The sequence below is a fragment of the Pipistrellus kuhlii genome, unplaced genomic scaffold (genome assembly GCF_014108245.1).
Source record: "Pipistrellus kuhlii isolate mPipKuh1 unplaced genomic scaffold, mPipKuh1.p scaffold_m20_p_18, whole genome shotgun sequence".
In the NCBI taxonomy this organism is placed as follows: domain Eukaryota; kingdom Metazoa; phylum Chordata; class Mammalia; order Chiroptera; family Vespertilionidae; genus Pipistrellus; species Pipistrellus kuhlii.
The window spans coordinates 3039434-3056270 of NW_023425493.1; the positions used below are offsets into that span (position 1 = coordinate 3039434).

The following is a 16837-nucleotide window of genomic DNA, read 5'->3' on the forward strand; positions in this document are numbered from 1 at the left end:
TCCCTTCCTCTCTGTACAATATCAATAAAATATATTTTTAAATAAATAAATAAATAAAATATTAGATCAGCCCCACCCACTTCAGCTTTACAAGTGAAAATACTACCTTGCATTACCACTGCTTCTGGATTTTCAGATCACAGCATCATATATATATATATATATATATATATATATATATATGATGTGTGTGTGTGATTTTTATGTTTATATAATTTTATATATAATTTTATATATATAATTTGAAATTTTATATATATATACATATAAAATTGATTTTTTACAGAGAGGAAGGGAGAGGGATAGAGAGAAACACTGATGAGAGAAACATCCATCAGCTGCCTCCTGCCCATATTGGGGATGTACCTGCAACCAAGGTACATGCCCTCAACAGGAATGGAACCTGGGACCCCTCAGTCCTTAGGCCAAAGCTCTATCCACTGAGCCAAACCGGTTAGGGCAAGACCACAGTATCTTATCTCTCCAACCCTTTCAGCCAGGCTACCTCCAATCAAGCCCCGCTTCCAGAATGGTGTCTGCCTGGCCCCGCCCTCATCTCCTAGGCAACCCGCGTCCGTCCCGCCCACTCCTGGACGGAGAAGCAGTCGGTGTCGCCGCTGATTGGCTGGCTCGGGCGCAGCTTGATGGCGTCAGGCTGAGCGGCCCCGGTCCCTGCCAGCCGACGCCCCGGGCGAAGGCCACAGATGTAAGGGGCCGGGGCCCCAGCTGCTGCGGTCTCGGGCTCAGGCAATGGAGGCGCGCGCTCTGCCCGCACGTCGCCATGAGTTTCCTAATAGACTCCAGCATCATGATCACCTCCCAGGTGAGCCACGCCTCCGGCCCGGACCTCGGCCTCGCTGGTCCGACCACAGAGTCGTCTTCGCGCCGCTCCGACCGTTCGCGGAGCGCGGGGAGGGTTCGGGGTTTGTCGCGTCCGTCCGGGCGTCCGCCACTGTGGTCGGGAGGCGGCCTGCGGCGGTCGCGCCCCGCCCGGCCTCCATCCCTCTCCCTCGGTCCACTTTCTCGTCCGGTTTGGGAAGGGGTCGGGCGGCCGCAGCGCGCAGAGACCGGAGCGGCCCCCGAAGGTTCCGGTGAGCCCCGGACCCCTGAGCTGGGGAGCGCGCTTCCGGCGCCGGGCGCGGCGGCCAATGGGAGCGGCTCCTGGGGACACGTGGGCGGCGCGGTTCGTGGTCAACGTGAATCCGGGTGTGGACGGGTCTGCGCCGTCCCTGGAGAGGTTCACAGCGCGAGGTTTTCTTTGTGCGTGGACACAGCATTCGTCCTCTCCTCCTTCTAGTTCATAGCTGAATGGGGGTCCCCTCACGTGCAAGCTTGGGAGTCTTCCCTTTTCTTGAATTTTTTGGAATAATTTGAATAGAATAACGTGTTAGTGCTTCTCTGAATGTTTGGTTCAATTCGCCCGTGAAGCCATTTGGTCCAGGATCTTTGTCTGTTGGAAATTTTCTAATTACTGCCATAATTACACTAGTTGTAAACTGTCTACATTCTCTGATTCTTCCTGATTCAGTTTTGGAACATTGTATGTTTCTAGGAATTTGTCTGTTTCATCCAAATTGTCCAATTTATTAGCATATAGTTGTTTTTCATATTTTCTTTTGTTGTTGACTGTATTATAGATGCAGTTTCCCTCAGCCACCAACCCTTGCACGAACCCAGGCCTTCATCACATTGTGTGCACTGGCTATGCATATACAGTATACGCATATGTTATTAATCTCTTCCAGTCTGCCCCACCCCCGTCCATTCTGAGATCTGTCAGTCTGTTCCATGCATCCATGTCTCTGCACTATTTTGTTCATCAGTTTATTTTGTTCAATAGATTCCAATATAAGTGAGATCATGTCATATCTCTCTTTTTCTGACCGGCTTATTCTGCTTAGCACAATAATCTCCAGATCCACTTATGCAGCCTCAAGGATAAAAGGGCCTTCTTTTTGATAGGCACATAATATTCCATTTTGTAAATGTACCACAGCTTTTTTATCCTCATCTGCTGATGGGCGCTTGGGCTGTTTCCAGATCTTATTGTATCATAGATAACACTGGTCTAAACATAGGGGTGCATATATTCTTTCTGATTGATGTTTTAGGATTTTAGGATATATTCCCAGAAGTGGGATCACTGGGTCAAGCGACAGTTCCATTTTTAATTTTTTGAGGAAACTACACTGTTTTTCATGGTGGCCGCACCAGTCTGCATTCCCATCAGCAGTGCACTAGGGTTCCTTTTCCTCCACGTCCTCACCAGCACTTGTTTATTATTTACTGACTAGAGGTCCGGTGCACGAAATTCATGCGGGGGTGATGGTGTCCCTCAGCCCATACTGCACCCTCTCCAATCTGGGACCCCTCAAGGGATGTCGGACTGCTGGTGGGATCGGGCCTAAACAGGCAGTCGGACATCCCTCTCACAATGAAGGACTGCTGGCTCCCAACTGTTCGCCTGCCTGCCTTCCTGATTGTCCCTAACCACTTCTGTCTGCCAGCCTAATCACAGGTCTTTTACAATAGCTCCTTGGTTAAGTTTATTCCTAGGTATATATAATATTTTTGCTGTTGTTGCAGTGGTAAATGGGATTGTCTCTGGTTTTCCTTTCTGAGAGTTCGTTATTGGTGTGTAAAAATGCCATCGATGTTTGGATGTTTATTTTGTACTCTGTTACTATGCCAAAGTCATTTATTAAATCTAGTAGTTTTTGGTGGAAACTTTGGGTTTTCTATGTACAATATCAATAACAGTTTTACTTCCTTCTTTTCCATTTGGATGCCTTTTATTTCTCCTTCTCTGATCACTATGACTAGCACTTCCAGTACTGTGTTGAATGAGACTGGTAAAAGTGGACATTCCTATCTTGTTCCTGATCTTAAGGGAAACACTTAGTTTTTGCCCATTGAGTGTTATGTTTGCTGTAGGTTTGTCATATAAAACCTTTATTATGTTGAGATATGATCCTTATATTCCCCCCTTGCTGAGATTTTTATAAATAAGTGCTGAATTTTGTTAAATGCTTGTCTACATCCATTGATACCATTATGTGATTTTTATCCTTCATTTTGTTTATGTAATGTATCACTTTTATTGATTTGTGAACATTGTACCAGCCTTGCATCCTCAGAATAAATCCCACTTGATCATGGTGTATGATTTTTTAATGTATTGTTGGGTCCCATTTGCTAATTTTTTTTGGAGGATTTTAGTATCTATAGCATATTCATCAGGTATGTTGGCCTATAATTTTCTTCCTTTATGGTGTCTATCTGGTTTTGGATTTAGAATAATGTTGGCCTTGTAAAAAGAGCTTGGAAGTCTTCCTTCCTCTTGAACTGTTTGGGACAGTCTAAGGAGGATAGGTGTTAGTTCTTTGAATGTTTGGTAAGACCCTGTGAGGCCATCCAGTCCAAGGCTTTTGTTTGCTGGGTATTTTTTATTTTATTACTGCTTCAATTACATTAATTGTTATTGGTCTATTTGGATTTTATGATTCTTCCTAATTGAGTTTTGGAATATTTTATGTTTCTAGGAGTTTGTCCATTTATCCAAGTTGTCCAAATTTTTGGTATTTATAGTTGTTCACGGTATTTTCTTACAATTCTTTATATTTCTGCGGTGGCTGTTTGTTACTTTGCCTCTTTCATTTCTGATTTTATTTATTTGGGTCCTCTCTGTTTCTTGATGAGACTGACTAAAGGTTCATCAATCTTATTTATCTTTTTTAAGGGCCAGTTTTTTATTTCATTGATCTTTTATTTTTTAGTCCTTTATTTCTGCTCTGATCCTTATTATTTTCTTCCTTCTGCTTCCTCTGAGCTTTTAGTTGTAGTATTAGATAACTTATTGGAAATATTTCTTATTTCTTGAGATAGACCTGTAATGCTAAAGATTTTGGATTGTTTTGTGTTCATTTTCATTATTTCCAGGAAGTTTTTAATTTCCTCCTTTATGTCTTTGCCAACCCATTCATTGTTTAACGACATGCTCTATTTAGCCTCTATATGTTTGAATGTTTTTGAGAGTTCTTATTGTAGTTGATTTCTAATTTCATACCATTGTGATCTGAGAAGATGATATGATTTCAAACTTCCTTAAACTTATTTTGTGTCCTTACATGTGGTCTGTCTTTGAGAATGTTCCATGTGTACTTAAGAAGAATGTATATTCTGCTGCTTTGGGATGACTTGTTCTGTAAATATCAATTAAATCTATTTGATCTAGTGTGTTATTTAATGTCACTGTTTCCTTGTTGGGTTTTTGTCTATAAAATCTATCTAGTGATGATAATGAGGTATTAAAGTCCCCTGCTATTCACTATATTGCTACCAATCTCTCCCTTAAAGACCTCTAAGAATGTGTGTGTGTGTGTGTGTGTGTTAATATATTAGGGGCTCTTATATTGGATGCATATATGTTTACTATGGTTATAACCTCTTGTTGGATCGATCCCTTTAGTATTACACAGTAACTTTCTTTGTCTGTTGTTATAACTTTTGTTTTAAAGTCTATTTTGTCAGATATAAGAAAAATGACAATATTTAAATAACTTTTCTAATACTTTTTTAAATCGAATTTATTTAAACAATACAACAAAATTTAATCAACAATATAGTTGCCGTTGTTTTCTACTACTTGTGCCCAACGCTCAGGAAGCATTTTAATCCCTCTGTTGTAAAATTCTTGTGATTTTGATGCAAAAAATTCGGTCAATGCATTTTTGAGGCATTCTTCATTATTAAATTGTTTTCCAAGAAGAAAGTTTTGCAAAGAACGAAACAAATGGTAATCGGAAGGGGCAATATCAGGAGAATATGCAGGTTGAGGGAGAACTTCCCATTCCAACTGGCGCAGTTTTACAGCAGTGATTCTTGCAGTATGCGGTCATGCGTTCTCGTGGTGAAGAATTACGCCCTTCCGATTAATCAGCGCGGGTTCTTTTTCTCTTAAAGCTTGGGCTAACCTTTCCAGTTGGGCACTATACACTGCACTTGTAATGGTTTGGTTAGATGGTAAAAGTTCATAATGAAGAATTCCTTTAAAATTCCACCAAACACACAACATCACTTTTTCCGCATGCAAGTCAGGTTTTGGCGTGGGCTGCGGAGCCTCATTTTTGTCCAACCATTGAGGCCGCCTTTTCAAATTAACATACAGCACCCATTGTTCATCTCCCGTAACAATTTGCTCTAAAAACGGCAAACGGTTTTGACGAGAGAGGAGCGAACTGCAAATTGTGACTCTTTGATTACTGTTGTTGTCGGTCAACTCATGAGGAACTCATTTTCCAAACTTTTGGACTTTGCCAAGTGCACGCAATTGATTGGAAATTGTTTTTTGTGAACAATTTAAAGTTGTCGCAAGCTCTTGTTGGGTAATTTGAGGATTTTGCACCAAAAGAGCTTGAAGAGCTTCTTGATCAAAATTGGACACACGGCCTCGACCACTCTTGTCATCTAACGAAAAATTTCCCTCGCGAAATTTCTCAAACCAACGCTGGCATTTTCTGGCGCTAACTGCATCTTGACCAAGAGCACTACAGATGTTTTTTGCAGCCTCACTTGCTTTTCTTCCTAATTGGAACTCGTAAAGCATGCAGTGCCCAATATGCTCTTCATCCACCATCTTCTTAGCCCTAGTTTTGCAACAAAAACCAAACCAAACACAAATTTTTTCAAGCAAAACTTGTTAATTGCACTTCACACGTTCTGTAGATACCACGTGTTTGAAGGTTATGTCAATACAAGTCAATGCCAAGCAAGATTTTAAACGAATGTTTAAAAACGACATTAATTATTACTAGACCCAATACTTATGTGGCTGCTTCATCTTTATTTAGGTGTTAGTAAAAATGTCACATTGGCCGAAACCGGTTTGGCTCAGTGGATAGAGCATTGGCCTGCGGACTGACAGGTCCCAGGTTCGATTCCGGTCAAGGGCATGTACCTTGGTTGTGGGCATATCCCCAGTAGGGGGTGTGCAAGAGGCAGCTGATCGATGATTCTCTCTCATCGATGTTTCTAACTCTCTATTCCTCTCCCTTCCTCTCTGTGACAAATCAATAAAATATATATTTTAATAAAAAAAATGTCACATTGGAAAGGTTTTACCTGACTCCTCAGCCCCAAAGTACAGTCTGTATTACAGCCACCTACTGTCTCATTTCACTGTTTATTTTTATTCTTTTAAATGCATTTTTATTTATTTCAGAGAGGAAGGGAGTGGGGGAGAGAGAGATAGAAGCATCAATGATGAGACAGAGTCATCGGTCGCTGCCTCCTGCACTCCCCACCCTGGGGATCGAACCCGCAACCGGGGCCTGTGCCCTGACTGGGAATCAAACCGGGACCTCCTGGTTCAGAGGTCAGTGCTCTGCTACTGAGCTATGCCAGCTGGGCTCAATTCCCTGTTTTAACTTTTTCTTAGCATTTATCACTATTGTTTGTGTTTTTGTTAAGTATAAATTCCATGAGGTCCAAGATATTCTTTCTTGTTCTCTGCTGTTGTTCCTAGCATCTAGCTCAGTTGCAGATAGTAGAGACCTAGTCAGTATTTACTTAGTAAAAGCACCTGTCTGGGGAGATGCAGGCCCCTGAGAAACACCTGCCCCTCAGTTTTCCTGGTTTATATGAACTGAGAGACTTATTTGAAACGAAAACCTGAAATTACGGTGGTAAACTAATGAAGCTCTCAGCCTCAGGTTACATCTTGGTGTGGAGATGTTCACACGTCACAGGACAAAGTTCAGATTCTTAGCATGGCTTGAGTCTTATGAAACCCAGCTCTTCCCTCCCCCGCCTTGGCTCTCACCATCTTTCACTTCACCTTCTGCTTAGCCCTCTATTCCTTAGCCTTCAGACTTCCAGTCTGTTCTCTTTCTGGACCTTTCACCCATCCATACCCTCCAGTTCCTTCTCCCGGCTCATTCCCTCAGATTTCAGCATGAACATCCCAGAAGCCTCTCCCACCTCCATAGAACCCTTTACCTACTTCGCTTGTAACGTAATTACATGTTCACGCTGATTTGTGGTTACTTGTCTCTCTCCTCCATAGATTATAAACTCCTTCAGAGCAGCCCACCATTCTGCTTCTGGATCTGGCACATATTAGACACTAAGAAATATTTGTTAAGTGAATAAAATGGTAAATAAGTGATCCAAGAAAGGGGTCTTTTTCAGTCAGTTCTTTAATAACTGGTGTGTTGTTGTTGTTTTTTAATCTGGAACTAATTTTCAATGTAGGAGTGATTTTGTGAATAAAAACAACTGTTACCTAGCTCACATTTTGAGCCTTCTTTGCAGTCATATGATTTATCAGTTCCAAAGTCCCAAGGTCAAGACCATACAATTTTTAAAATATTAATTTTTTAATAAGAAGCTGTGCACCTTTTATTTGCAAAACTGTTTGAAAATGCTTTTTTTCCTTCTGCTTGTTTTTAGATTCTCTATAATTTTACCAGAATTCATGTTTACCTTGGGCTTAACTCTCCAGTTCCCTTTATTTTTATTATTATTAGTTTGGTAAAAGTCTTAAGCTTTTTTGTCGATGTGAAAGGAGCCCACAAAGAAATATTAAAAGCATAGATTTATTTTTCTTTGTCTTCCATTTCCCCTCCTTTCATATTGTCATTTTTTAATATATATTTTATTAATTTTTTACAGAGAGGAAGAGAGAGGGATAGAGAGTTAGAAACATCGATGAGAGAGAATCATCGATCAGCTGCCTCTTGCACACCCCCCACTGGGGATGTGCCTGCAACCAAGGTACATGCCCTTGATCGGAATCGAACCCGGGACATTTCAGTCCACAGGCCGATGCTCTTTCCACTGAACCAAACCGGTGTCGGCTATTGTCATTTTGCTTGTTTTCTTTTTCTTGTTTAAAGATCCATTTTAAGCCGAAACCGGTTTGGCTCAGTGATAGAGCATTGGTCTGCGGACTGAAAGGTCCCAGGTTCAATTCCGGTAAAGGGCATGTATTAATACATTGGTTGCGGGCACATCCCCGGTAGGGGGTGTGCAAGAGGCAGCTGGTCGATGTTTCTCTCTCATCGACGTTTCTAACTCTCTCCCTTCTTCTCTATAAAAAAATCAATAAAATATGTTAAAAAAAATAAAAATAAAGATCCATTTCAGGTGCTCTTAGTGTTATAGATTACCTTTTTAATCACCTGTCTTCGTCATACCACTCCCAGTCCTAAATGCCTAAATCCCCCAACTGCAGACATGACTTCTTAAGTCATATAAACATGGCCTTATACTCTCAACTTAAATGTCTTCTCTCGTAGTAATTTATACCCTGTTTCCCCGAAAATAAGACAGTGTCTTATATTAATTTTTTCTCCCAAAGTTGTGCTAGGTCTTATTTTCAGGGGATGTCTTATCTTTCCATGCGCTAGGTCTTATTTTCGGAGGATGTCTTATTTTCGGGGAAACACGGTAGTAGCCAGAGGGTCTCCTGGGTGGTCTAGGGGTATTTTCTCCTAATCTGCTCACCCCTCTTCTCGGTCTGGATTCATATTTCAAAACTGCTTTCTCATACCTTCTTGTTTCTTTACCTACATACAAAACTCCACACTTGGGTCACTGCTGTAGCTTGTCCGTTATTAACTCAGGACCTGAAGGCTGATGTAGAAAATCAGGCAGTTGTGCGGCTTGCCAGTGCCATGAGTTGATGGACACTGAGTCGTGGTGTGTTTTTCTTTACCTCAATTAGCTACTTGTTCCATTCCCCTCATCATACTCTGTGTCTTTATCACTCTCTTCAAAGTCCTTTTTTCCCCTCCTCACCTCTGCACTCCTAGCAGATGGCCTTACCTCCTACTTTATTAACAAAAGCGAGATCAAAGGTGTGATTTCCTTCCACTTCCTACCTCTTAACCTAGGCCAGTGGTTCTCAATCTTCCTAATGCTGCGACCCTTTAATACAGTTCCTCATGTGGTGGTGACCCCCAACCATAAAATTATTTTTGTTGCTACTTCATAACTGTAATTTTGCTACTGTTAATGAATCAGAATGTAAATATCTGTTTTCCAAAGGTCTTAGGCGATCCTGCTAGTAGTTCTCAGCCTGAGGGGTCGGAACTGCCACCGTTGCACTCGCCGGCTGAGCAGCGTTCTCCCTGTGGGAGTGCACTGATCTCCTGTGTGGAGCGTCTGCCCCCTGGTGGCCAGTGAACATCATAGTGACCGGTCATTTACAGTTCAGTCAGTTTGCATATTAGGGTTTTATTATATAGGATTATGCTTTTTGTTCTAGTATTTCTATGTTTAAATATCCTTTGTACTTTTATATATCTTTATATAACCCTTAAGTGTTCTTTTACATCTATTAGTTGACTTATCAGTTTCAATATTCTTTGGACTCATGTTATAAAAGATAAGTTAATCAGTACATCGAAGCAACTTTATATCTTCTCTCCCCTTATGTTTATCTAGGCATTAATAGTTACATTGTTTCTAAGTTGTTTTTTGCATATTGTTTTACTTATTTTTACATATTTTTAATTTATTTTAGGCGTGAGTCTGTTTTTAAAAATTTACCCTTGCCTCTAGTCTTTTTTCCTGTGGTTTTCTAGTCTTTTTGTAGTTGACTGAAATTCCCTAGTTTTTCTTTTACTTCCCCTTTCAAACTTTGTGCCTCACTATCCCTGAGTAAAAGTAGCAAGAATATTAACACAACATTTACTGGGCACTTAGTGTGTGCCTGGCGCACTTATCATTTGTTTTTCTTTTTAATTTAGCTTATACAACTTACCAATAAGTGTTTGATTTTTTTTAATGTCTCCCATCCCTGCTCTCCCCTCCCCCTTGGCAACCATAACTATGCATCTATTTCTTTTTTGTTTGTTCATTTGTTTTGTTTTGTTTAGATTCCACATGTAAGTGAAATCATGACCATTCCTTCTCCTTCTTCCTGGTCTCTTTCTATGCCCTCCAGTGTATCTTGTCATATAGCTCCCTCACTCCACATGTAAGTGAAATCACAGAGTACTTGTCTCTGTCTGACTTTTTAAAAAATATTTTATTGATTTTTTTTTTTTACAGAGAGGAAGGGAGAGGGATAGAGAGTTAGAAACATCGATGGGAGAGAAACATCGACCAGCTGCCTCCTGCACACCCCCTACTGGGGATGTGCCTGCAACCAAGGTACATGCCCTTGACCGGAATCGAACCTGGGACCCTTCAGTCCGCAGGCTGACGTTCTATCCACTGAGCCAAACCGGTTAGGGCTGACTTTTTTATCTTAGCATAATACCCTTTAGGTCCATCCATGTTGAAAATGGCAAGATTTCATTCTTTTTATTGTTGAGTAATATGAGAGAAGAGAGAGAGAGAGAGAGAGAGAGAGAGAGAGAGAGAGAGAGAGAGAGATCATCTTATCCATTTATCTATCAATAGATACCTAGTTTACTTCCTTATTTTGGCTATTACTGGTAATGCTACAGTGAACATAGGGGTACATGTGTCTTATGGAATTAGTGTTTTTGTTTTTTTCAGATAAATACCAAGAAGTGAAATTGCTGGGACATTTGGCAGCTCTGTTTTTTATTTTTTGATGACTCTCCATACTGGTTTCCATAGTGGCTGCACCAATTTACAATCCCACCAGTGTGCGTGAGGGTTCTCTTTTCCACGTCCTCACCAACACTGCTGTTTCTTGGTTTATTGAGGGTAATCGTTCTGATAGGTGTAAGCTGGTATCTCATTGTGGTTTTAATTTGCACTTCTCTGATGATTAGTGATGTTGAGCATGTTTTCATATGTCTATCTGCCGTCTGTATGTCCTCTTGGGATAAATGTCTATTCAGGTTCTTTGCCATTTTTTAATTGGATTGTATGGAGTTTTTGGTATTAGACTTTATAAGTGCCTTATATTTTGTATATTAACCCCTAATTGGGTGCATCTTATCCCATTGGTATGATGTCTTTTCATTTTGTTGATAATTTCCTTCACTGTGCAAAAACTTTAGTTTGGTATTTTGATGTTTTGTTGAGAGTTTTTTTTAATCATAAGTGGGTAGTGAATAAAAATCTATCTATTTAAATTAGACATTGGAAACGTGTATGGTAAGCGCTTTGATAGGGGAAGGGGGGCAGAAGAGGGATCATGTAAAAAGAGCAACTTGTTTTGATTTGGGAGGAGGCCTTCCAGAGGTATATGGGGACCTGGAGGGTACGTGGGAGGGGACTGGAGAGTCTGCAAGGTCTTGATATGAAGCATTGTGTGTCTGAGCCAAAGGCAGCTCCATGCGGCTAAAGCTAGGACTTGGTGAGTAGGAGGAGCACAGCAAGAGGAGGAGGAATCTCCGTTAAACTGTGCCCCAGAGTTCACCCTTGCTCCTCAATTCATTGGGAAGGCATAAAGGATTTTATTCTTCAATAAAGTTCCTAGCCAATATAAGAGGAGAGAGAGAGGGAGAGAGAGAGTTGGGGGGGGGGGGGGGGGGGGGGGATATGTGTAGAAGGTTCTGTTTACTTGTGGGAGACAAACCAGCTTCTGAGCACTGAACAGAGCTGCCATGTGGCTGCTGCCTCTGATGAACCAAACCCACCAAGTGGTACATGCAGTCGCTTGCATTTGCACTGAGATGGAAACCACTTTATCTGGGTTAGGAAGCATGCTACAGAAGCTAAGAAGGCCCCACGAAGGAAAATTACTGTTTCTACTACTTTCTTTTTTTTAAATCATAACTTCTTTCCCATGAAGTTGTTTGTTGTTGATTTTTGAAATACTTGCAAACAGGGATCATCTGTAAAACAGCAAGTTTCACTGACTTCTTTTTATTTGCTAACTTTTCTGGCTCATAAAAGGATTATCATTAAGATTATAGGAAAGCCCGACCGGTGTGGTCAGTGGTTGAGCGTTGACCTATGAACCAGGAGGTCACAGTTCGATCCCTGTCAGGGCGCAGGCCCAGAGTGCGGGCTCACCCCCAGTAAGGGTAAGGGGGGATGGTACAGGAGCCAGCCAGTGAACGATTCTCTCTCGTCATTGATGTTTCTATCTCTCTCTCTTTCCCTTCCTCTCTAAAATCAATAAAATACATTTTTTAAAGAAAACTTAAAAAAAAAAAAGATTACAAGAAAAACATACTTTAATTTTTCTCTAACTTAAAACACATTCTAAACCATGGATAATTTCAAAGATTGAAGAGTATTTTAATATCTACTCCTAATGTTGAGGATTTCAGTAAATAGATCTTTTATGAGTAGGTCTCATCTTTAATATCTGAAATTAACTATCTGTTAGCAGACCTTTTATCATAAAATACTCTATAAGGCATTTATCAAAAGCTTTGTGTACTGACTTTCTGTCTTCTTTCTCCTTCAGATACTTTTCTTCGGATTTGGGTGGCTTTTCTTCATGCGCCAACTGTTTAAGGACTACGAGGTGAGAAGAGATCATCTTGATGATGTTAATACTGTATGAGTTTAAATCGTTTTAAAATGGGGCAGAAAGAATACTCACGTTAAATAAACTAGACAGAGAAAAGTAAAATAAAGGTCATGTTCACTTCCAAGATAGAAGTTTTTGTCAAATGAGTCCTATAAAATGGCTTTTTTATTTATTTGTTTGTTTGTTTGTTTGTTTTTTAAGCAAGCCATGTATATAGCCAAGAAGTCAAGAATAAGAAATGCCATGCCTTGGTGACATCAGTATGCACACCAAAAGCAAACCGTTACTCTTTGGGAGAGAATTTAACTTATGTCTCAATAATGTTCCTGTTCATTTGGGTGTCTGACCTTCAATATCAATGACCAATCTTACATCCTAAATTAATACCAAAATCATTTAATTCAGAAAAATACCAACCTCAACTGGACTTTTCCTAACCAATCCTCCTCGTTTAGTAAAAGCTCCATGGTTACAGCCTGCTTTGAGTTCATCCTAGGGTATTCTCCATTCAGCCTCCCAGGTGAGATGGGGCTCTTGACTGAAAGAGCCGGGATTCTAGAGTTTCTGTTCTGCTCAAGGCTTTAAGACCTCCGGGGGGGGGGGGGTCCGGAACTGGCCCAGGGCCTGCAGAGCATTGAAGAAACCCTTTAGCTCTAACCTTTGTACGTAAACCTGCCATTTCTATTGTCAGTGGCATCAGGAATTCTAAGTGTTGCTGTGACCCTGTCCCTTCACTTTCTTATGCCTTAACTTCTCCCTCCACAGGATGATAGTAACAGTGACCCATGATTCAGAAGTACACCTTTTTTTTTTTTTTTAATTTCTAATTTATTTTTTATATATTTTACTGAAATTATGTTAGGTAATAAAATTATACAGGTTTCAAAGTGTACAATTCTACGATACATCGTATATTGTATTGTGTGTTCACCATACCGTCTACTTCTGTCACTATTTATCCCCCCTTACCCTCTCCTACCTGCCCCTACCCCCCTTTTCTCTGGTAATCATCATACTGTTGTCTGTTTCTATGAGGATGGTGTGTGTGTGTGTGTGTGGTTTTCCTAAAGCTTTATCCCTTTATTTCACCCACCCCCTCTCCCCTCTGACAGCTGTCAGTTCTCTGTAACTATGAGTCTGTTTCTGTTTCGTTTGTTTGTTTGTTTGTTTTGGTCATTAGATTCCACAAATCAGTGAAATCATATATTTGAGTAAGATTTCCTCCTTCTGATGGATGAGTACTATGCCTCTCTGTAAACGCACCACAGTTTTTTATCCATTCATCTATTGATGGGCACTTTGGCTACTTCCAAATCTTATATTATAAACAGTGCTGCAATGAACAAAGTGCGTGTATTCTTTCCAATTAGTGTTTTGTGTTTCTTCAGATATATTCCCAGAAGTGGGGTCTCTGGGTCAAAAACGAGTTCCATTTTTAATTTTTAAAAGTTATTGTTGAAAGTATTACAAATGTCCCCTTCCCCTCTCCTTCCCCCCTCCCCCCATTGACCCCTGTACCCTGCTCCCATCCCCTCCCCCAGGCCTTCACTGCACTATAATTTTCTTAAAATATATATTTTATTGATTTTTTACCGAGAGGAGGGGAGAGGGATAGAGAGCTAGAAACTCCGATGAGAGAGAAACATCGACCAGCTGCCTCTTGCATACCCCCTACCGGGGATGTGCCCGCAACCAATGTACATGCCCCTGACCGGAATCGAACCTGGGACCTTTCAGTCCACAGGCCGACGCTCTACCACTGAACCAAACAGGTTTCGGCTGCACTATAATATTTTGAGGGAACTCCATACTGTTTTCCATGTGGCTGCACCAGTCTGCATTCCCATTACCTACTTTCATCTATTTCTTTAGCTCCAGGCAAGTTACTTTTGTGCCCCTCTTTCTAATGACTGGAGAATTTCTTCAAAATAAGTTTTCTGGCTTATAACCAGAAGATGATCGATTCGGAATTTCAAACAAGAAAATGACCCTTACTCTCTGCGTGGCTTTTCACAGGTCCGTCAGTATGTCGTGCAGGTGATCTTCTCCGTGACTTTTGCGTTTTCCTGCACCATGTTTGAGCTCATCATCTTTGAGATCTTAGGAGTGCTGAACAGCAGGTGAGTGAGGGAATGAATGGCTTCCTCTGGGAGAGATCTGTGCGCCTTTCTGTGCAGTAGGTGGCTTTCTTGGATCCCATAGCTGAAAATGCCCGCCGTGTGGGTAGTTCAGTCTCAGTGCTGAAATCATAACACTAAACGTGGGTCCAACCACCTGGTAGCGGGTTTGACAAAGATTGTGAAATAGCAGGGAAAAGGTCTGACCACTAGCTCTGAGATATTAATTGAGAAGAAGTTCCTAAGAGGCTCATCCTACTGAGGCTTCACTCCTAGAAGTTTTATTTTTTCTCAGCTGTTCTCTGACTGAATTCCAGTACCAGCCTTCCACATTGTGCTGGGGATTGACAAATCTCTGCCTGAGAGGGTCAGAATTCCTCCAAGTTAGTTACAGGTTTCTTTCTTTTTTTCTAATATATATATATACACATATATATACATATATACATATATATGTATACATATATATATATATATATATATACACATATATATATTTCAGAGAGAGAGAGAGAGAGAGCGAGAAACATCAATGATGAGAGAGAATCATGGATCAGCTGTCTCCTACACACACACACACACACACACACACACACACTGTGGATTGAGCCCGTAACCCAGGCATGTGTTGAGTTGATGTTCCACTCTCACATAAATGTTTCTCTCTCTCTCTCCCTTCTTCTCTCTATAAATCTATTTAAAACTCTTAAAAAAAAATTACTGGAAACAAGATTGAAAATAAAGGTGGGAGAGAAGCACTTTCCAGGAACTGCGCCGGCCGCTATGCCAGCGCCGCGCACTTCCGCTTCCGGTTCTTTCTTCCTGGAGTGGCTCGGAGGCTAGCGTGGGGCTCAGCGTGGTCTTTGTCAGCTTCCACCATGGCGTACCGCGGCCAGGGCCAGAAGGTGCAGAAGGTGATGGTGCAGCCCATCAACCTCATCTTCAGATACTTGCGAAATAGATCTCGGATTCAGATGTGGCTTTATGAACAAGTGAATATACAATAGAAGGCTGTATCATTGGTTTTGATGAGTATATGAACCTCGTATTAGATGATGCAGAAGAGATTCATTCTAAAACAAAGTCAAGAAAACAACTAGATCGGATCATGCTGAAAGGAGATAATATTACTCTGCTCCAAAGTGTCTCCACCTAGAAATGACTTGAGTGCTAAGTGAGGAGTTACTGAGAAACAATATAGTTTGTGTTTATGGTGTCCTTTGTTTGGAGAACATGTCTTACCCATTTGTTCATATTGGCTTACAATAACCTTAAGTAACTACTAGATGACAATAAATGATGTTGAGTTGTTTTTGTTAAGAAAAGAAAAAGAAAATAAAGGTGGGATGTTCCTTGCTGCAGAGGTACAAATAGTTCATCCTAGAGAAGTCAGGCCTGGGAACTGTGATCTGGGAATGCAGTGTGGGAGCACTTGCTACAGTCCTAACTCAAACCAACAACTAAAGGAATTACCTGAACCTTCCTGGTCTGGAAGAGTCCACAGTGTACGGGACTCACATGTCTGAAAAGGGCTTCTGTCTAGGGAATATAAAAGGTTCTTACAACTCAGAAATAAAAGGGCAAATAACACAACTGAAACGTGGACAAAGGATCTGGATAGGCATTTCTTCAGATAAGATGAAATGGCCAATAAGCGCATGAAGAGATACTCCACAGAAGATGAAAGAAACTACAATGTGATACCACTTTGTAGTTTATTATAGACACCCACTGGGGTGGCTATAATAAAAAAGACAGTAATGCCCTGGCCAGGTGGCTCAATGGTTAGAGTATTGGCCTGCGGACTGAAGGGTCTCAGATTTAATTCACACATACTTCAGTTGCAGGTTCAATCCCAGACGCTGGTTGGGGGCACATATGGGAGGCAACCAATCTATGTTTCTTTCTCTGTCTCTTCCCTCCCTCTCTTAAAAAAATCAATGAAGAAGTATCCTCAGATGAGAATTAACACACACCAAAATAACAATAACAAGTATGGACAAAGCTACAGAGAAATTAGAACTCTCATACACTGCAGGGAGAATTAAAATGGTGCAGCCACTTTGGAAAACAATGGTAGTCCTTAAAAAATTAAATAGTCACCATGTGACCCAGCAGTTCCACTTTTAGGTATTTAATAAGAATAAAAACGTGTTCACACAAAAACTTATATACAAATGTCCATAGCATCACATTTATAATAGCTAAAAAGAACAACCCAAATGTCCACCAACAAATGAATGGATAAACAAAATGTGATATATCTATGCAATGGAATGAAGATAATCCAGCCATAAAAAGAAATGAAGTA

The 16837-nt window shown here is 40.8% G+C and overlaps 1 protein-coding gene and 1 pseudogene across 6 annotated transcripts in view; both read left to right on the forward strand.

Annotated features, from left to right (window-relative positions):
• Positions 1–658: 658 nt before the first annotated feature.
• Positions 659–16837, forward strand: part of LOC118721757 (Golgi pH regulator) — a 37729-nt gene continuing 21550 nt past the window's right edge. For all 6 annotated transcript variants that reach the window (XM_036443042.2, XM_045582960.1, XM_036443044.2 and 3 more), the window contains exons 1-3: positions 659–823; positions 12344–12403; positions 14426–14529. In XM_036443042.2, the coding sequence (XP_036298935.1) occupies positions 782–823; positions 12344–12403; positions 14426–14529 (206 nt within the window). In that variant the 5' untranslated portion in view covers positions 659–781. The remainder of the gene's footprint in view (positions 824–12343; positions 12404–14425; positions 14530–16837) is intronic.
• Positions 15298–15846, forward strand: LOC118721771 (annotated as a pseudogene).